Source organism: Varroa jacobsoni, unplaced genomic scaffold (genome assembly GCF_002532875.2).
Source record: "Varroa jacobsoni isolate VJ856 unplaced genomic scaffold, vjacob_1.0 scaffold_641, whole genome shotgun sequence".
NCBI lineage: Eukaryota > Metazoa > Arthropoda > Arachnida > Mesostigmata > Varroidae > Varroa > Varroa jacobsoni.
Genome location: NW_019213543.1, coordinates 375786 through 395476, shown reverse-complemented (window position 1 = coordinate 395476; position 19691 = coordinate 375786). Strand labels below are relative to the sequence as shown.

At 41.8% G+C, this 19691-nt stretch overlaps 1 protein-coding gene across 7 annotated transcripts in view; it reads left to right on the top strand.

The window, feature by feature from the left end:
- mol (dual oxidase maturation factor 1 mol) overlaps positions 1 to 19691 on the top strand; it is a 107512-nt gene that overhangs the window by 55404 nt on the left and 32417 nt on the right. For 6 of the 7 annotated variants that reach the window (XM_022836358.2, XM_022836357.2, XM_022836350.2 and 3 more), the window contains one exon: positions 16098 to 16288. In XM_022836358.2, the coding sequence (XP_022692093.1) occupies positions 16098 to 16288 (191 nt within the window). The remainder of the gene's footprint in view (positions 1 to 16097; positions 16289 to 19691) is intronic. The other variant, XM_022836356.2, reaches the window with a different exon arrangement.

Here is a 19691-nt window from a genome sequence, read left to right as displayed (position 1 = left end):
AGACTGAAATAATGGCCAACAACTCGGCTACACGAAGAACATTGAATTAAATAAATAATACTCACATATGTTTAATACCAGCTATGTACCATATAGATGGGTAAGCGTCTTTTCGATTATATAGAATTCTATCTCCTTTTTTTCGATATTACGGAATCGTTCAGACATCAGGAGGTAAGAACAAGCGACGGGTACCAAGAGAACTTTGAGCGGACACAGCTAACGCAAAGTGTAGCAAAACTCATGAGCTCCCCTATGGAGGAGGAAACACGGGCTCGTCCCAATTATTTGTCATCATCATAACCTTATAGACATATACCTTATATATATATAGACAGGCCGGCAATTTTTTGTTCAGACACCTATATCACTCAGCTAAGTAGCCCCGATGTAGACTATACTATTTTTTATGACCGGACAGTTGGGTCGATATTACAAGCGACATACTGAAACGACCCACAAAAGATTTAAGTCATCATCAATTCAAGCAGGCATCTGCGGTAGACATAGAAACTAGTGGAAAGTACCTTATGAAAAAATGTTTTTGCAGCACCGCAAGTAAATCATAGATCTGGAGGAGTGTAATCTACGAGCTGGCTTCCAGCTAGCGTTAACAATTACCTATTGTTTTTAGGAAGCGGCTATTTCAATAAGGCGCCCAAACGAGTTCTGTAACAGCTCTGGTAAATGATGCTCAGACGGCTCAAAACGAGTTTCATCCTAATTGCCACTTAAGGTTCATGTCGCTTTTATGGTTTTATAAGTTAGGTCGAATTTTTATAGCAACTGTCAAATATAAGATACCGAATGGCGAAGCATCTATGACATGATAGTATTAGTAAAAAAAAAAAGTGCGCAAAATAGTGGGACTTACGACGAAACGCGAGAAAACAGGGTGCATGACCTGTTTAATAGTCGGACGTGCTACCTATGGAAATAGAATAGCCCACCTGCAGATACGTTACGTTTAGACAAACCGTCACGACTTCTGGATACAGCCAAGGCGTCTGTCACAGGAGGTCAATTTCCCATTTAAGGTTACACTTTGAGCCCCGTCAATTCGTGTTTCACGTCTATGTACACCTGCATATAGGTGCATACGGAAGGCTTCTTCTGATACACCCGCCTGACTGGCTACAGCCATTGAAGTGGGTGGTCGTGAAGGCGTCAGAACAACTGCCTGTATTTTTTTGAGTCAGATTGTACAAACAAAATACGGGTAGGGAACGTCTGCAAAAGGCCAGTGGGCAATAGTATAATTTTGCCAGTGTGGCGACCCAGGTACCAAATCGATTGTCTCGTACTGGCAACCGACCGAAATTTTCATACAATCATACATCATCAGCTAAACATTAAGACATTGCAGTTATCTGGTGATATTTATTATGATACTGGCAATTTGTATTGCAGATGACCTGAGCAGATAGTGTATGTACAGGAAGTTTTCGGATAATGTTTGGATTTTTACTGCTGCCAAAAATCATAGCACAGGAAACAACATAGATAATCAAGGTTTAAAATATGTGATCTGAGAGCCGGTTGTTTAACCTAGAGGGTTTTAGATGTCTAAATGATAAACTATGAAAGATGGATAAACTATGAAGCGTGCACATTTTGTCAAGAAAATTGACCTCGACAAAATATGTCTCTGACGAAAAAATTGGATACAAACAAAGCATTAGGCCAAGCGGACGTTTTCTGGGGTACGATCAGAGACAACGCCTCAAATATACGTTTCTATTTTCGAATACATCGTACACATATATAGATCTAGGTAAATGAACTTGACGCGGTCCACTAGAAAACTCTAGGCAAGAAAATATCATTGCTTTGGCTAACACAGCATCGGAATATAATTGACGTTTATTAAGTTAATCTAATTGAATTTGCCTGTATCGGTTGCAATCGTTTTAATATCCAGGAGCCAGGCCGACAACTGCCCCCCTAGCGCCCTTAATTACTACAGTAAATCATTTTGATTCCCATCACGACTATTCCTTCTACTAAATGTGTCGAATTCCCATTATATCAAGATATAAACCCGCATGTTCCTATACGCTAGACATATTCTTGCAACTCAAAGGTAATCGAGTGTTCGCTCTCATAAGTGTCTTAATCTTTCATCTATCCTCCACCATTAAGTAGGGTGGACTTCCTCAAATGTAAGAGCGATACTGGCAAGCGTTTCCTACGGTGCCTAGCTGGCATTCAATTACGCCCCACAACTCAATTCCTTGCCCACGTCTACAATTCAACGAGAAATTACCGGCAAAAGACATATTAACGAATGAATGACTGCAAACATGCACTTCTATTATCAGTAATAACATTAAGTTTACTGCTTCACTCCTGCTCTAGCGCCTACCTTCTCGTTCGATGACTGTTTCCGACAGCCACGGCGCCGCTGCCAAAATGACGGAGGCCAGCACCAAGGCAAAAACTAGCAACGTCCAGTGTATCCGGTGCCAGGCGAGAAATCGCGCTCCCGAAGGTCACAGTCATTTGTAATATGGGGTTGGAAATGTACGCCAAGGCCAAATAACACTGATAGCAGTCCGGTACGTAAACAGCATCCGCGGTGTGGACGTGTTATCGCCAAAACGTGTCGACCGAGAGCGTTAGCGGTTTCTACTATCAAAACTACTACACGAATCGGAGCAGTTGTGCGAAAACGACAATTATTCAAGAAATACACTATGATAGTAGCAAAAATCAGCTAAAACAATTTCACCAAACTCTCAGTCGTTCGAGTATTACGACTACATATACGATGATTGATGCTTCGTGCGGTTCCTGGCCTCCTCGCTGGTCAAATATTTGTACTTTCGTGGGAAGCCAGCCTTTGTGAACTGTGATATTTTAGTGTCAGTCGATGCCAGGCTATATGTTTGGTTAATGTGGTTCTCGAATGTTTTTTCGAGGGTCATTGGCACTGTTTCTACGTTGCAAAAACACAATATGTAAATACCATATTCATGCCAACTTCAGGTTTCTGACTTTTGATTGATTTACATTAGATGAAATACTATTCTGAGTCACTGTCTTCATGGGCCATGACGTGTTTGTGTGTCGTGATTACGTATTTGCCTCCCAATGATTCTTTTTGAGCTATAGTAAAACTGGTCTTCCTGCTAGATCTCATTATCGGGGCCTTGTGTACACATACAAGGACCAATTGGGTCCGCCATTTGTACAAGCCTCATAAAACCAAGGTTGAAACCAGTTTCGGACATGTTTGGAAGATGCACGTGTCCTATAAGAAATACGTACGATCTTCAAGAACCGCCCATTTCTCTAACTAATATCAGCCATGCGACCGCTGTCATGCTACCGAAAATTTAAGAACATTCCCAAAGTCTCTTCTAGCCCAGTGGCCGTTTAGCTGGGCTTCAGCAAACGTGAATTTCGATATCTACAAACACTGGCCTGCGTGAAACGTAAAACCGCTTCGGCTGGCCGTCTAGCCAGCCAGCCGCCGAGTACTTCAACGATAATTGCAAAATGCGTCAGCAGCAGTCGGCTACGTTCTGTTACTGCTACCACATAAAAGCGACGTATGACCCTTATCCTTCTCTCTGCAATGGTTGTGAGCCGAGAAACAGGATAGACCTGACACGAAGATGCCTCTTGCGATTTAGACGTCGACGTTTTTGGGTCCTGAGCCAACAGGCCGCGGTAGCCCTTTACGAATGTTAGCGTAGACGTAGTCCGCATATCTATCACGACTCAACTGCCTACCACGTTCACTATTCTAGTATACTGTACTCGAGTCAAACGATGCGGAATCGCAAAGGCGTAGCTGGATGGAAATTTGTCTTTAGCATTTTAGCTTCACTTGTCAAATTACGCTAGATATATCACAGGAAACGAGGTAACTAATCAGCTATGGATAGTTAATATTTATTATAGTCAAATGTTATTTGTCGTAATTAGATAAATGTTTTCGCCGAACGAACTCTGTGAACGAAATGAATCGTACTCGGGGTTTGTATGTCATGACACACTACGACACTGCGAATTTATCGACGCTCGTGCAGATATTATACCCTTCCGTCATATTGGTATTAATGATCTACCATAAGTCCCTCGTCAAATCGATCATCTTACTTTTCTTCTAGTCAATATTAACCGAAATCCAATGACAATAGAATATTTAGGAAAAGGAATGGAGACTACCCCCACGTTCCATTCTGTACCAATCATATACATTACAGACATATCTGAGCCGCAATATCAATGTATAAACGATGCCCTGTCGTGTGATGGACTGAACGTTCTAAATCGCCTTGTTCCACACGGATGTGTCGCTCAAGCGTCATGCCAAGGTGGTTCGGAGTCCAGGTCTTATAGGTACTGCTATACCCCACAACATACATTTATGCCGGCTGCATAAAACTTGCGTCTATGAATATGAACGTTCCGTCCATAAAAATCGCTTTATGAACACGCCTGCTTGACAGAGACAATAGGGGTACCGACTTCTCACAGAAGTAACTGTTATTTTAAGGAAATGACAACATCTCTTGTCAATAACTATGCACCAGCTTTATGTGCCTATGCAATCAAAGACCGTGAACTACTAGCTAATGGGCTTTAGTTCCAAACAGCAAACGGTAACCCATCGTCCAAATTCAAATTCTAACCGCGATCGTCACACTAATCAGATGCGCATCTTCGTCGAGTGCCGCAACTCAAGTGAGTCCGTCATCATTATCGTACATATATATATATATATATATGAGGTCCACTAGCCTAGGTTTTTGTGAACGGGTTCGTTTGATGGCTGTGAATTTTCTATTTTTTGTGTGCTTGTTTTCCGTCTCGCTCGGCGCCACTGTTCAACATTCTCGTGCATTGTACAAATATGATGTATGACTATGACACAGTATACGCAAAACACTTGATGCGTATAGTACCGCATTATGGGTATAAGTATGCATTGGCAACGAAAATCATTCTAGCACTGTTAACTTCATCACTAGGTGTTACAGTGCGTGCAGCTTCTGCATATATTTATTGGTACGGTAGCGTCGAACTGTTCACTACGACGACAATGGCTGACGATGTCTTCGTTATATGGATCCATTCGTTATGTCGACACGTAGAAGGACGTGGGCGGCCAACCTATTTTGGCGACAACTGTGGCCGGGGTAAAGTGGCTAAGGAGGGCTGGACAGATGATCCCAGTTTCTGGTCACTTATCAATAATGATCCGTCACAGAGAAAGGACGTTCACTTGTAGAACAGTTGACGCAAACCGCTTCGGCGGCCGAAAGCGGCATATTTGATGTACGGCTTAAGTACGTTGTGGAAACTGTATGAAAAAAATGCATGCTATTCGCAATGCCACAAATGTGCACATGTTGAAACGAAGCTTTTGCTCGAACGTCAAGTCACCAATAACGACGACAATTTCATAATGTTCCATTTTGGTATGTTTATAGTATTGTGGAGCGTCTGCTATTTAGGCAATTTACGTAGCCATGCCGACGTACCGATGGCCACTGAAAGCTTTGACTGACGACCAGTAACTCGCGCTAAAGATATTACTGTATTTTTTTTATGTAGCAATATGCTGATAACACAAACGAAATTTTCCCTAGTGTAAGATGAAAAGGGAACAGCGAAAAGCTTCCAAGATGCCAGGCGCCGGCTGGTTCGGTGATCTATCGCACTAGTGGAACAAACATTTAACAAACTTATACGGCCTGAAGGGCCCTACAACTCCCAGCGACTACAGACAATGCATATATACGATTCGATCTAGGAACTGCCAGTCAGCTATGTGGAATATCCATTTGTCTCCCTAATAGTGGAGCAGTAATGCGTCTACCTACGAAACTTAAGGTCACTTTGTAAGGTGGTCTAGGATCGGAACTGGGCGCACTTCGTTTCCTCAGATGGCGGGCCCTTAGGGCCCGCCAGCCATCTGAGGCCATGCCTAGTATCAGTATCAAACAACAAATTTCAAATATTTTTACATTTACTTCTGGTAGACGCTTCCCTGTAAAGACTAAATACACTGCAAGGCTGGTTTCAGTATCCCCTGTTAACGCTTTTCTTTCAGTAAACGCCAGTCTACCTTTAGGCTATTACTTAATATTTAATGGTACGACTGAGTGCCAGGGTTATTGAATTGTCGATGCATGCCTACCTTATAGTTCAAGCGCTAGGTTTACCGATGTGCTGACCACTGAAGATAAACGCCGATAAAATGTCTCATAGCGGTGAGATGACCACCCCGTGTATTGCGTGTTTTAATCGTTTGCAGTGTTAGCACCGATAACAAACGGCCCTGCGTCTAAGCCAATTGCTATTGCAGCTAAGACCACTGTGGGCATAGTAGATATCCTGGGACAAGAACAGGCCAATGGAAAATTGATTGCGAATTAAGTTATACAAAATATTTCCCCATTGAAACTTTTACATATACGTCGAGCAAAAGGGTGTGACCTTATTATCCAATAATAGGACATCGGCTTCTGAAAGCAGCTCGAACATCTTGTATCCAATAGCTTGCATCGAATTTTGCAAGGAATTCAATACGGGAACAACAGGCACATCCCACTGCCAGGACGATTTGCTTTTCAATAAATAAACGGAAAGCATCTACAAGACATCATATACAGTTAGCCGAAAGTTAAGTATCAGTTGCAAGCGCCAAAATGAAGGGGGTGTTCCCATTGGAACAAAGACAGTACACCCAAGATGGTCAGCTCTGTTCCAGATGTAACACCTCTTTATGTAACGTCCCTTTTATGACATTATTTTTACTGCGCACAATGCATCAAATGCAAATGATAATTACGACGAAATCTATAAAAGTGTACGATAATAGGTTTATAGTACAATTTATCTAATAAACATTTCATTACTATCTCTAATTCTCTAATGGCTATCAAAGTATATAGAGTGATTTAAAAAAAAAAAAAAAAATGTATATATATATATAAAGAACGAAGCCTGCGAAGATAACATGCCGAAAAAATATAGCATAAATATAGCGGGTTGCTTAGATCTAAATACCTAACTTTGTTTCTTGCAACCGATGTCAGCTGAAGAGGTCTACTTTAGGGCTCACAGGGGGCATGCTATGATACGTTCAAATAGAGGTAATATTACTGGATACAATCTATGATAGTTGCGCCCCGTTTAATCCTAACGCTGTAACAGTGAGGAGCACAGTTTTATGGAAATTGTAATGGAAAATTGCATAATCAAAGTTCATCGTCATCGCCTTCGATCAAGGTACCTTTAGCTCGCCTTTTTTTGACTATGTATAGTAGAGCCGACGACCCGCTATGGTACGGACGTCTTTATGTTTTCTACGTAAAGGCGTAGCCTCTTTGCTGTGGCTAATAAAAAGTCAAGGCATACTTGGATCAGTTGATTAACCCCGGGTCTCCGGACGGATTTCTCGATATAATCACCTTATTTTAGTAGCCTGCATTATTGATGGGACTTCAAACTCGAAGCAGGATTTCACTACATTACAAAATACGTTAACCAATATGTCGTCGTTAGTTATTTATGGATTTTACTACCAATCTAACTAGAGTCCAATTTTTTCAACCTCGAACGTTGTCGCTCCATCAACCGTAACACTGTAGTACAACATTGTTTTCCGACCCCTACAGACTGATTGGCAGTCGACTGACGTGTTCTTCTGCTACTGGGCCTTATACACAACAATCTAGGAACACACAGTTTAATAATGCCTATCTGGCCATTAATTATGAAAGGCGTTAAGAGGCACTCAGTAGCAGTAGCAGAGCGACGGGCTAGAGCCGCAAGAATTGGCGGCATCTATTCAAATGGGAACAAAATATAACCTATACATCTATCCGGCTGCTATCTTCTTTAAATTCAAATGAATCAGATTTATTACAAATCGATGAAGCAGATTTATCACGCAGGGAAGACTACTTGTTGATCTTCGTTTATATCACATAGGAGGTGCAAAGGCGTTTGTGATTCATGTCGATCGAGTTTATTATCGCCGCGCATCTGCTGTTACCGGACGAGTAAGGAAGTGTATTGCAGATCGGTTGGCATGGCGAACGGACGATCAACAGCCAAAGGACCAAACGGCGGACAGGGATGATAATGATGGCCTTGAGGCTGCAGCGACAATCGAAGCTGCTGCAGATGAGGCGCGGACCGCAATAGAAGCCGTTGAAGAAGAGCTAGCTATGTTAGGGGAAACAAAGCAGGATGTCCTGGCACAGTCAGAGGTTCAAGAGATGTCCTTTTTAAAACCGATCCCAAAGGCCTCGTCGCACAAGGTCAATGTATTAGAACCCTACAGCGCTTTTCGGAGCTCTGCCGATTCGTCACGCAATGCAGCGGATGAGGCTATCATTGCAATCTAAACTTTTGGACGACTGTTCTAATAAGCTGATAGCTACCAAGCAACATACTCAGCCCTGGAAGAGTCACGGACGCGCTGTTGATAAATGGGGAACCAGGTATCCTCAGTACATTCGGCAGAAGCCGTCAATCGATAACATCGCTGATAAACGTATTATCAACTCAAGGCTGCGATTGGAGAAGCTCTAGAAACGATACAAGCAAAAATTAACGTTACGAAAGGGGCCTCAAAACTGTCACCTGAATCGCTTTCATGCAGGGTTTGCACGGCAGGCTCCGCGTCAGTTAAGATCTCTAAAGCACCAAGAAAGATGCAGATCCGATTCTCATCCATAGCTAGGAAAAGATGTAGGTCATCGAAGCATCCAATAGGAGCAAGCGACCAACTTGCCCTTAGGTTTGTAGGCCCCATAACAAAAATGGAACCATACCGCGTAAAGAAAACGCTTGCCGTTGGAAATGCACATGAGAGCATTGAATGTGATGCTAAATACTATGCTGGAATAGGGACACAACAGGAAGAAGACGAGATGCTGAGATATTTTAAAATAGTCGAGCTAGATTGGACCGCCGATCGAGACTTAGCACGGGAACTCACGGCAGCCTAACAAGTTATAAGGTCGGAGGAGGAAGGAACTTTTGAGTTAACTCTTCAGTACGCGTTCGCGTCTTTACTCGAATATACATAGTGGCTCTTATTATTGCTAGCGGCCCCCTGTGGCATTAGCGGCGATAGACTTTCAATCGATTAAAATTGTATGCAACTCGTTTTCGACTCCTGCAGTTGATGTTGAGGAATTGCGTTACTGTCTAATGACAGCGTACAATCTTATTCGTGTTATCTGTTTGATGACCGTTTAAATGGGGACAAGCAATGCTATCAACAAAATTGAAACGAACATTTATCATAAAAATTCCATGCCCTACCTGAAATGTTAGGATGATTTCCACCCAGGGGCTACTAAAACAAGGTGATTACCAAAAATGAATCTGTCTTTGCAGGATTCTAGGTGTAAGCTACCGAAGCAGCGAAATTCGACTTATAACAATAGACATTTGTTAGACTCGAAGGAGATAATAATAGTGACCAGTCAGCTCTAGAAAATCAGGACACATACAAAAGGAACGGTATTCTATCTGGGAATAGTAGCATGAAAGCTATAGCGCTGCTGAAAGATAAACCCATCAGCGTTTGTCACTTGAAGTCCGCTATTTCTTTCTATGTTTACTTTCATAAGTTTCGGTGGCATTCGAATGAGTAGTGAGGCCGAATGGTATAGCCCGCCATTCTGAGCATGATTGAATAAGATTAAATCGGAAGCCTTAAATACAAAAGCGGGCCATACAAGACACCGTCCTGTATTCAATGTGCAAGACCGCCGACACCATATGGTCATTGTTTTTTGCGTGAGCCTTGCAAAGCAACGAAAGAAAAATTCGGAATTATATCCAAAAACAAATGCAAAGAGTTTTTGTACAAAATACGTCATAATTATAAAACATTGTGAACTAGAAGACGTCAGCCGAAAAGTCTCTATACAAAAACCGTCTACTATAGCTACCAGCTTCACGCAGTAACTGTTGATCCGTGGACTGTTTACGAATTCTGGACGCACGCTGTCCAGAATAACAACAAATTTTTCGGTATTAGCTTATAATCGAAGGCCGAATGACATTTATCGTCAGGTCCGTTGATCTTCGCATCGTACCTTATGTAATACTATCAGTCGTAGAGGAAGTTTCCACGAAATGGAACCTCCTCCCAGATAATCTTCGTCGTTTTTGTAGCAATAACGCTCCTGTTATTTACGAAACGCTCGGATCAGTGCAGCAAATGTTAGTATCGTGCGTGTCCTCGTGATACTGTAGTGGTAACGTGTTTATCTAGTAAACGAACACGTGCTATACGTGGGTGAGAGCCACTCGTCTGAGGCAATGTTTAGTGCCCTAAACAAGAACTCGGAACATTTACGTAAAGCGATTTGCTGAAGATTTTAAAACGCTACGTACAAAATGTTATACTAGGTTTTTTTCACCTCAAAGGCGCTGACACACCGGATTTTTGAAATGTTAATTGTTTTATTGTATTTATTAGTTTGCGGCCTCAATATCGTATGGTATCTGTAGGGGCAGCGGCCCCAGCAGGCGAGAACTCACGAAGTACACGATGAAAAATACAAGTGTATTCGTTAGGCTTATATCTGATATTTATAGGGCCTTGGAAACTATATGAGAAAAACTTATACTAAAAGCGCAGCTTTGATATTAATTCTTATTGGCAAACTGTGTTCATTGTATTTAATGAAGGAATATTTCGGAGCAATTTTGTGTTGAAAAATTAGTACTAATGAGTGAATCTTGATCATACGAATTTTAATTTGGAATATGATTCTTAGATTGGAAAAACGACAGAGGTATTCACAGACTGAACGGAAATGGTAATTAAAATTGAGTATTTAATTAATTCTGTTAATCATATATATATATATATATATATATATATACATTTTAAAGTAAAATAAATTTAAATTAATTAAATCTAAAAGGATAAAAAAATACTATCAATAAATATTATTATATTGCTCAGTGAAAATTTTACGAAAATTTAAAACTACGTAAGACCAAAAAACTACGAAACTGCTCTTAGAAAACATGATCCGCAAATAAGATTCCTGCCTATTGATTGATAACAAAGATGCACTTCGTTATCAGCCAACGTTACGATTGTTCGAACAAATAATTTAGTTTTCGTTAGATGGGTCGCACCGTGTACTTGTCGTATATTACTGTATCAATAACCCAGCAGACTGACTGCCCACCGAATTCTTGGGTTCAACCATCATAATACTGGTTTATGATATGCATATACGGTAGGCGCCAGGGGTACACGAATAGTTGTCTTGAGGTTTGCAGGAGCCACTGTCGAAACTCTTCCGTTTTATCCAAACTTACCAAACACCGGGTGTCACCTTGATTAGCGTTTGTCCATTGGCATTGCTTGATGTTTATCGCTTACCAGATCAATTCATTAAACTACAGTAGAACGTCTTGAACAGAGATTACATACAAGAAGATGCATTCTTTGATGTAGTTCAAGATTATCTTCACAACAGTAGTAACGTATATAATAGGCGACGTTAGGAGAGGAACTGCGTGGTTATCAACGCGGTGCATTTCTACTGTGAGTTCGTAACGCAGCTGAGGTGTGTGAACTTCAGGCCGCCAAAGGGAAAACTGTCCCCAGAGTCCTGCAGAACGAGCCGGAGTACTTAAAGAGAAAATCACTGGGTCTCGTGAATTTCGTTTCTGCACCCTTGAATCTCCGAAGCGGAGACTCAAAGGTACAGAAAATCGAAGGCTTTCAGCATAAAGGCTCCGATAATGCAGAGGTGATAACGTTGTAACCAGGGATGGCCAAGCGTATAGAAAATGCTCGAGATTTTCACATCGGAAAACTCTTAGCTGAGGATGCAAGCTTAAATTAAACGGGCAATTGATGATCTAGCCTACGCAAGGTGCGGATTCGAAGCAGGCCTGGAAGTGAAAAAAGAGCCTTGGTCTATATGTGGTGTTTGTTCCACTGAGTCTATATATAATTAATGAGGAGTTTTGTATTAGTTCCGCGAGTGCAAGTAGGTGCTGCGGTCCAATAACAGAGAATAATGCATTGCAAAAAAAATTCAATTTACACGGCTGTCCTGTTCTAGAGCACATGGCGCCGCGTGGGCACATGCGCGAGGTACCGTTTCCTTCAAAAATTCAGCTAAGAAGGTGGGAGATGTTTTTGACGATGATGATGATGATGATTACTATTTTGAATGTTAGCTATCGCCTAGACTATGACGTGGTCACTTCCGCTTGCCTCGACCCAGTAAGTGCAGAATTTATATCGTAGATGACTCACTGAAAAACTCTGACGAGGTGTACATAATATAAGCAGCATATGCAACAGATAAACGCCTTTGCTAGCATGTCCATCAACGACTCACCAGGGCTAATAAAAAATCAAAATAAAAGGTCATAGTCGTATTTAGTCTGGTTTTTTGTATCGCACTGTTGCATTTCCGTTGATCGCTATGAAAACCTAACAAACTACGTTGTACGTCCATGCGGAAACGGGTGGAGCCCGATTTTTTTTTTAACTGTCACCAGCCAGTTGCTCGATGGGAAGCGAGACAGAATTATTAACGTCTTGCAACATGCAGTAGCACCCACAGAAAAAACTTACGAAGAGTCCGGAAACCGTTAATTAAACGGAAGACAATGCTTATCACAATATGATATGCTTCACAGAAAGGTCATATTTTATTTTGGCTTGAAGCTAGAGAAATGAATAGACAGAGACGTGTATATTCAATTACCTGTTTACTACTGTTCTCTATTAAATATCAGCAATTTTTACTAAATTACCGGCTCCATTCGAAACAATGCAAGATCATAAGATCACCGTAGAAAGTCTGCTGAAGATTAGCGTTTACATTGGCTATCCACAGCGGTCATTTCTGTCCATGGTCAGTTGCCGCTACTGCGTATAGATGTTAGCTCCTATTCGTAGAGTCCCGCCACTGGCAGACGCAACATCGTTTTTGTCAATTTTGTCGATGAATAACAAGCTTTGATTCTCGACGGTTCTCTAACCAGCTTCAATAGCACAAGCAGTGTGACGCTGTAGATGGTGACAGTAAGCGGTCGGCAATCGCCCTACGTCAACTCGGGAAGCTGTCAGGTCTGCTGCAAAAGCGTAGCACACTTCTGCTAGTATACTTCGAGTCAACGTGCAGTCCTGAATATCGGTGATTTTTTACTGGCCGTTCGTCTTTGGCACGTTTTTTTCGGCAATAATCCTATGCTATGTGCGCATTTGTGCGCGTTTGCCTGCAATCAACATTGTCTGAATAGGAAAAACTAACCGCTCGAAGAACTTCAATACGGCGACCTCTGCAGGTAGCGTCCAAAGGTAGCAGTGCTATGCCATGTTTAGCAGCGTAGCGAGCCTCGACATTCTCAAAAATTCTCGAATTAATCGGGATCTTTCACGAAAGCATACAAAAGTTGTGGAAAGGTACATGAACACGCTCGCGAAGTATCATCCGATCTACGCCGTCATGTTGGAACACCAGAACGACCCGGACGACCCAGTAAGCCCGCTGCTGTGGGCCGAGAAGGCTTGGGTACGCTTCTGTAGCAACGAAGTCAATAGGTATGTAAAAGAGCTTGACAAACTCAGTGACGAATACGGAAGGGCGGTTGCAGTCTATCTTGGTATTCGCGCCTATCATCTCGATAAGAACGAATCTGACATTATCGCGACACGGACCTACTACTACCTCAAGGAGCAGCTTGAAATCGCTCGGGTGAAATGTCAGTGCGCAGCAGCCGAGTTCGCCCAGGCATCTGAGGAGCATTCGGCCGCCATCAAGGAGGTCACCGACGTCGAACAGAAACAATTTGACGATAGTGAAAGCCTCGGGGAAACGCTTGATAAAGCCAATAAACAAGTGACCATAACGAAGGTTCGCTTGGAGAAATGTTTTGAAGAACATCGACGAGCCATGGCTCTGTTCATACCGCTAGAGGAAACAGCGCGTTCGTTACAAAAGCGATATCCACACGAGATTGAACGGGCTGATCAGTTCTTTCGAGTTGAAGCTACTGGCGAGGATTGTTTAGATAAAATTCGAGTGAAGGCTGAGGGGAAACGTCGACAACTGACCCGCGCCGCAGAGCGATGTAACGAAGCGCTGCGCGACCTTATGTTACGACACAAGCAACTTTCTTCAAATCGAGTGGAACCAAAGTGGGCGGGGCAGGGGGATCTTCTGATGTCCCGATCGCTGTGGCGGTCAGCGCCTTCGCGCCTTGAGTCCAGTGGGGACTCGTGGCCTTTAGTATTTTTGTCGCCGACCTTTTCGGGAGGTGATTTTGGCCCACGGAAGTGGTCGTCGCTTTCTGCAAACCTTTACAAAGTTCATAGGTTTGCTGAACCAACAAATGAACAAATTAGCTGATGAAAGTTCATATAATTAGAATTTCATAGTGCTTTCTATAATTAAGTTTATTCAAGAGCAAATTATTATCGAAGTGGAAACGAATTTCGTCGAGAAATTATGCCCGTTCCTTTTATATTGGTGATCACATTGAAAAAATAAATTAAAAAACGTGGTTATAACAAAAATGGCTGCATGACGAGTTTAAATCGTTTATAGTTGCTACATTACGTACTATCGGCTGTTTTTGGTGTTTTTGTGTGTGTATATAAAAAGTGTGTTACCCTATGTGCAAAGTGAATAAATATCACGCGTTTTATTGAGCATATAAGAGTTTGTGTGTATGCTTAAACCTTGTGCTTAAATCTTGTATTGGATACGTAGATCATTGGTCTTTTCGCATTGAGTAAACAAGGTGACGACAAGGGCGATGCGGATCAACACAAAGCAATCGTACAGACTTGATTAAATATAACAATTGCTTAGATAAAACATTATCAGATAACGTAGCAACGAGACGAAGTACTACCAGCAATGTACGGCGTAACTAACATAAGCCGATGGCAGAATTGTAATTCGAAACATTTACATAGTAGGTATTCTGTGGTAACTCAAGCTTTGTGTAAGCGAAGCATCCTTCCCTTACACCTAATAAGTGTCCCTTCGGATCTTTTCGGATCGTCTTTGTCCATGTTAAACATGTTAAATTTACCCTCCTCAAATACTTTCAACAGAACCCAACAGGTGTACGGTAATATATCTATAAATAAGGGAATACATTTAGCCATTTGCACAAGTCCTTATGTAGCGATGATTTCGAAATTACGCCGAGTATTTATCCTGTTCTTGGACATCTATATTGCTAACGAATGTCTCGAATAAAACCAATATTTTCGTTACGCTGGTGCAAGCTGGTAACTTTTTCACGCGACGTGGAAGCGGTCGTATCAACCAGTTGTCATTGTTCTTTCCTTCCTTTTGACGTGTTCATGTATCGACCTTTCTTCTTTGTAAAATGTCTACATTTTTAGATTTGTTTTTTTTTGGTGCTCTAACTTCCTAATTATACAGTATCGGTCCTCTCCATTGTCAAACGTCGAGGTTTATCGACGACTATCGTAATAGCAGCTATCGCATAGGCAATTTTACTCGCCCAAAGACAATCGGAATTTGGGATTGCTCTGAGATCGATTTTCTGTCGCGGCTGAAACCTTGCAATTATTTATGTTATACTAATACCCATTGAGCCTTCAAATCCTATTCAGCACAAGAACACTTTTCCCATACAACAATGGGTTGGACGTGGACAGAAAATTATGATGTTGGCAAGTGCCCATTTTTTTTACCAACCAGGGTTTTACTAATTTTTCTTAATCTAAAACTTGTATATAATATAATATTTATAGTTAGAACGTAGAATAGAATTAGGACATATATACGTAATGATTACCTAAAAGATGTTGAAAATGGCATCCCCGGAATGGAAAGTGGCAACAAATGGCGTCCCCGTAATTGTTTACATTATACGTAGTTTTAGTCGATCAATTTCGACCAATTCGACAATAAAATTATTGTCTTTGAGATGTTTATTCAACTTATTTTAATAACGTTTTTCGCCATTTGCTCTAATGTTTGTCCGCCGCCATGTTGTCTTCTAGCGGCAAATCCTAACGGCCATGTATCTTTGCTGTGTTGTCCTTTTTCATGCGCTGTCTTTGTCCAATCGTGTCGTGCAATCAGCAGGGCATTCACAGACGAACGTCTTCCAGCCCAGTTGGGCGTCTGCATCGGTTTAGCTGCTGTGAACGTGACGTACGCGATTGCCCCCGAGAGCAATTACTCGACCTCGATCGACGTCCACTTCAACGAACGGTTCCACTTTACGCGACCCACCAGCATACAGGAAGAATACAAAGAGAGTTTAGTGAAAGGTACGTTGTTCTGGGGAGGGGGTCCCATTGTGCTAGTGCAGAGGGGGGCCGGAGGAGGTAGACTGACTGGAAAAGTTAGTGACCCAGTGTCGTAATGCGGAATGGAATCCCACGGCTTCAATGAAATGCTAAGTGTATGTATATCTGGTAATCTAATCTATCAGCTAGTAGCGCGGTTGGATTGAATGTAGAAGTCGATAAGAGGTGACTAGCTCCATGGGCTATTCTCTAACACAACGTTTATTCGAACGACACTTACCATAGATCGTTTGAAAACCCAGCACGTGCGCTTGCATACGCTTGAGAGTTCGCCAGCGTTCTTTATGAATTAGGCAAGGTCTATGTAAAGCTGGGATAGTTCCAAAGGTATTAACACAAGCGTAACATGCAAGCATCGTTTAGTGCTTCGACTTGAATTAGAAGTTCAGTACCGCTTAACTTGATGTCTTCTAAATTCTAAAAAGCTGCAAAGACTTTAAATGTTAAAACGACATTATAGTTACATTTGGCAATATTCTTGACGGCACAGAAGAAGTTTAAGCGTCTCACTGTCATTGCATGAACAAAAAAAAAATAATGATTATAGTACTTTTCTAACCCGGGCGTAATTCAGCCCAACTGGCAATTCGTATTCGATTATCGTTTAGTATGTACCAGAAAAAAAAATCTTTCTAATAAGTGAGTGAATTATGATAAAGCTCTGACGTTGAGATGGGTTGATGAGCCATCTTTTTTTTTCTTCATTGAAATGTAGCCTCGTACGTTACGCGTAATCTGTCTACCTTTCTAGTAAATTTAATCTGTCGTCTGTGGCTTGCTGATATCGTACTTCTGCTTGCCTTCCAAATGACTGCACGACGTCTGCAATATATACGCCAATTCCGACAACATATAATTATTATTTCGGTTGGTTTCTAGCTCTGAAGTTGAGCTCAAGCTGAACTGCTGTTTACCAACGGGAAGAGCTGGTTGAGGCGTCAGTCAGCTGATGCTGTCAGCCTTTCGCCCATCTCGACAGGACATTTTTAATCCGTTGTGATTTAGTGAATCGCGCCAATGTCGACGGGCAACTATAAGCTTATTCACGTAGAATTAGCTGACCGAAGCGATAAAATCGCCCAGAAACGGCGAAGAGCAGTAGGATAGGCTATGTGGTCGGGGGGAAGGGGGTAGTTTTTATTATGGAGGGTTTAAATGAAGCCAGCTGCGTTAAGGGCCGTTAACGGATACCGATAAGTATTACACAATGTGCGTTTAAAGAAGGGTTATAATGAAAAATGCATTGTTCTGCTGAACATGGAAGCTGACATGGCGTGAGAATTGGACTTGGAGGGCAGACTCAGCGTTCGACACCGTTTTATAATGATATAGCAAGACAAATAAATAAAAGCAGGACACAGTTTCTGTTACGTGCGATCCTGGATTATCCCTTGGTGTTATTTTAGATATAAATGCTCGAAGCGGATTTGAGGAGGAGTTTTTGACGAGTATCCTTTATTTATCAAAGTACGAAAAATATTCCTTCTGAAAACGCAATTCCAGATAGGAAGATATGTTAAAAATGAGAAAAATTGAAAGGACGAACATGGTCTCAATTTTAACATTGGTAAATGGACCCTGACTCTTGATATCGACGCTCTTGACGGTATTAAAGGTCAAGGTATTTTGAAGTAATGGGAAGCATGGGTTTTAGAGGGCATTACCTTCATGAAGCCGGCCCCTTAATATCTCGGCCAATTCATGTTACCCTAAAATATTTATAACAATTTAATAATAATAATACTGAGCTCCACTAGATTTTTATAAGATTGTGCAGCGACAGACCACCAAAAATTCGCATTTCTCAATTTCACCGCGCTTTTTCGGTTCGATAACACCGGTTGATTCGTGCCCGCAACGAAAGCTGCACAAAGATCAGCATCACTATCGGTACTATATTACCATCTTACAAGGGGGTGGTCGCTAGCATTGGCAATGGGAATGCGCCGTGACGCCTACTTTTACCGTAAACACAACGAGTTCCCGACAGCCCGCTGCTTTCTTGGTTCCTTCCTGTGTAATTATCCGTTGGCTATAGCTCTTCTATGTTCGATGCGGCGTAATCGCAGCAATATCGCCAGCCTGTCCCCAGATCATCCATAATGCCCGTAGGAGAAAGAGGCCATGTCAGCGATAAGATCCTGAAATTGCCTACTTATATATACAAGTAATTTGTAATAGCTAATAAACAAATGAGGTGAACAGAGGTTCCTAGCAGGAACGAAGAGAGTAGAATTGTATAGATGACCAGTAAAAGAGGACGGTCGTAGACATGCACAGCCGTGTAGCGTCATAGCTTTGTCGTTGTTTTTTGGGAACAAGTTTTTTTTTTTAGCTTGTATAAACAACTTCTCAGTAACGCTTGAATCTGAACTCAATGCCGAAGCGCATGAATGTGGTGGTCTGCGATTGAATCTATACGTATGTGAGCGTGCCTTTGCGTATGTCTAATAGTGATGTACGATGATTCTTTCCGCACGCGGTTGGCCTGCGAGATATCTGTATGTAATTATACTGGTTGTCTGTGATGCCGCAGCTTGTCTTTTATATGCATCTGGGTTGACGCCATGGAATCGACAGGCAAATAAATGAAAATCTACTTCTGTTCTTTTTTTCTGTTCTTTTTCTGTTCTTCCGCGTCGAGTTCATATCATTTGTACGATTTTCCTCTAGCTGTGTAGAATTTTGCGCAGACACAAAGTCACATTAGACAAAACCATCCCTAATTTCTAACACTGACTGACCGATAACCCAGGTACGCACGGAGACTAGAACTAGCCCGGGCCTGCATTTGTAGTTCGATGCTGTAGTTCGGACAGCAAAGCAGAAAGATTTAATAGTTTTGATAACACAGCAGAATGTTTATGGATATGCCAAGCGTTCCGCTCCGCTGTCCACAGTTCGACTGTGAAAATCATGGCATTGATCATCATCGATGCCCAATAGTTGATGTAACGGTTATATCAATAGCAGTAATTGATAATTAGGCAACAGGCGAGTCCTGGAAGATACCAACACCTCAGAACAAAGGCGGCAGTTTGTCATCATCGTCCAGTAAATCTGCATCGTATACAGTAGAAATCAGCGGCAGAAATGAACATTTGCCGCTCAGTGCCTTCATGACGCGATGACTACGCTGCATAACGTCGAAATATGTGTTCCGTTATGAATGTTTTCCTATTTACATGAGACAAACAGAAAAAAGCGCCGATTATCTGGTAAAAGGTAGCCTGAAACGAAAGGTCCTTTACGCGGATATATTATTTGTCAATAGGGGAACATCATCGACAGAAAAATGCTAACGAATACAGCGTTTCTCGCTGATAAATGATCACCTGTTACCAATCGTAGTGTTGATCGATTA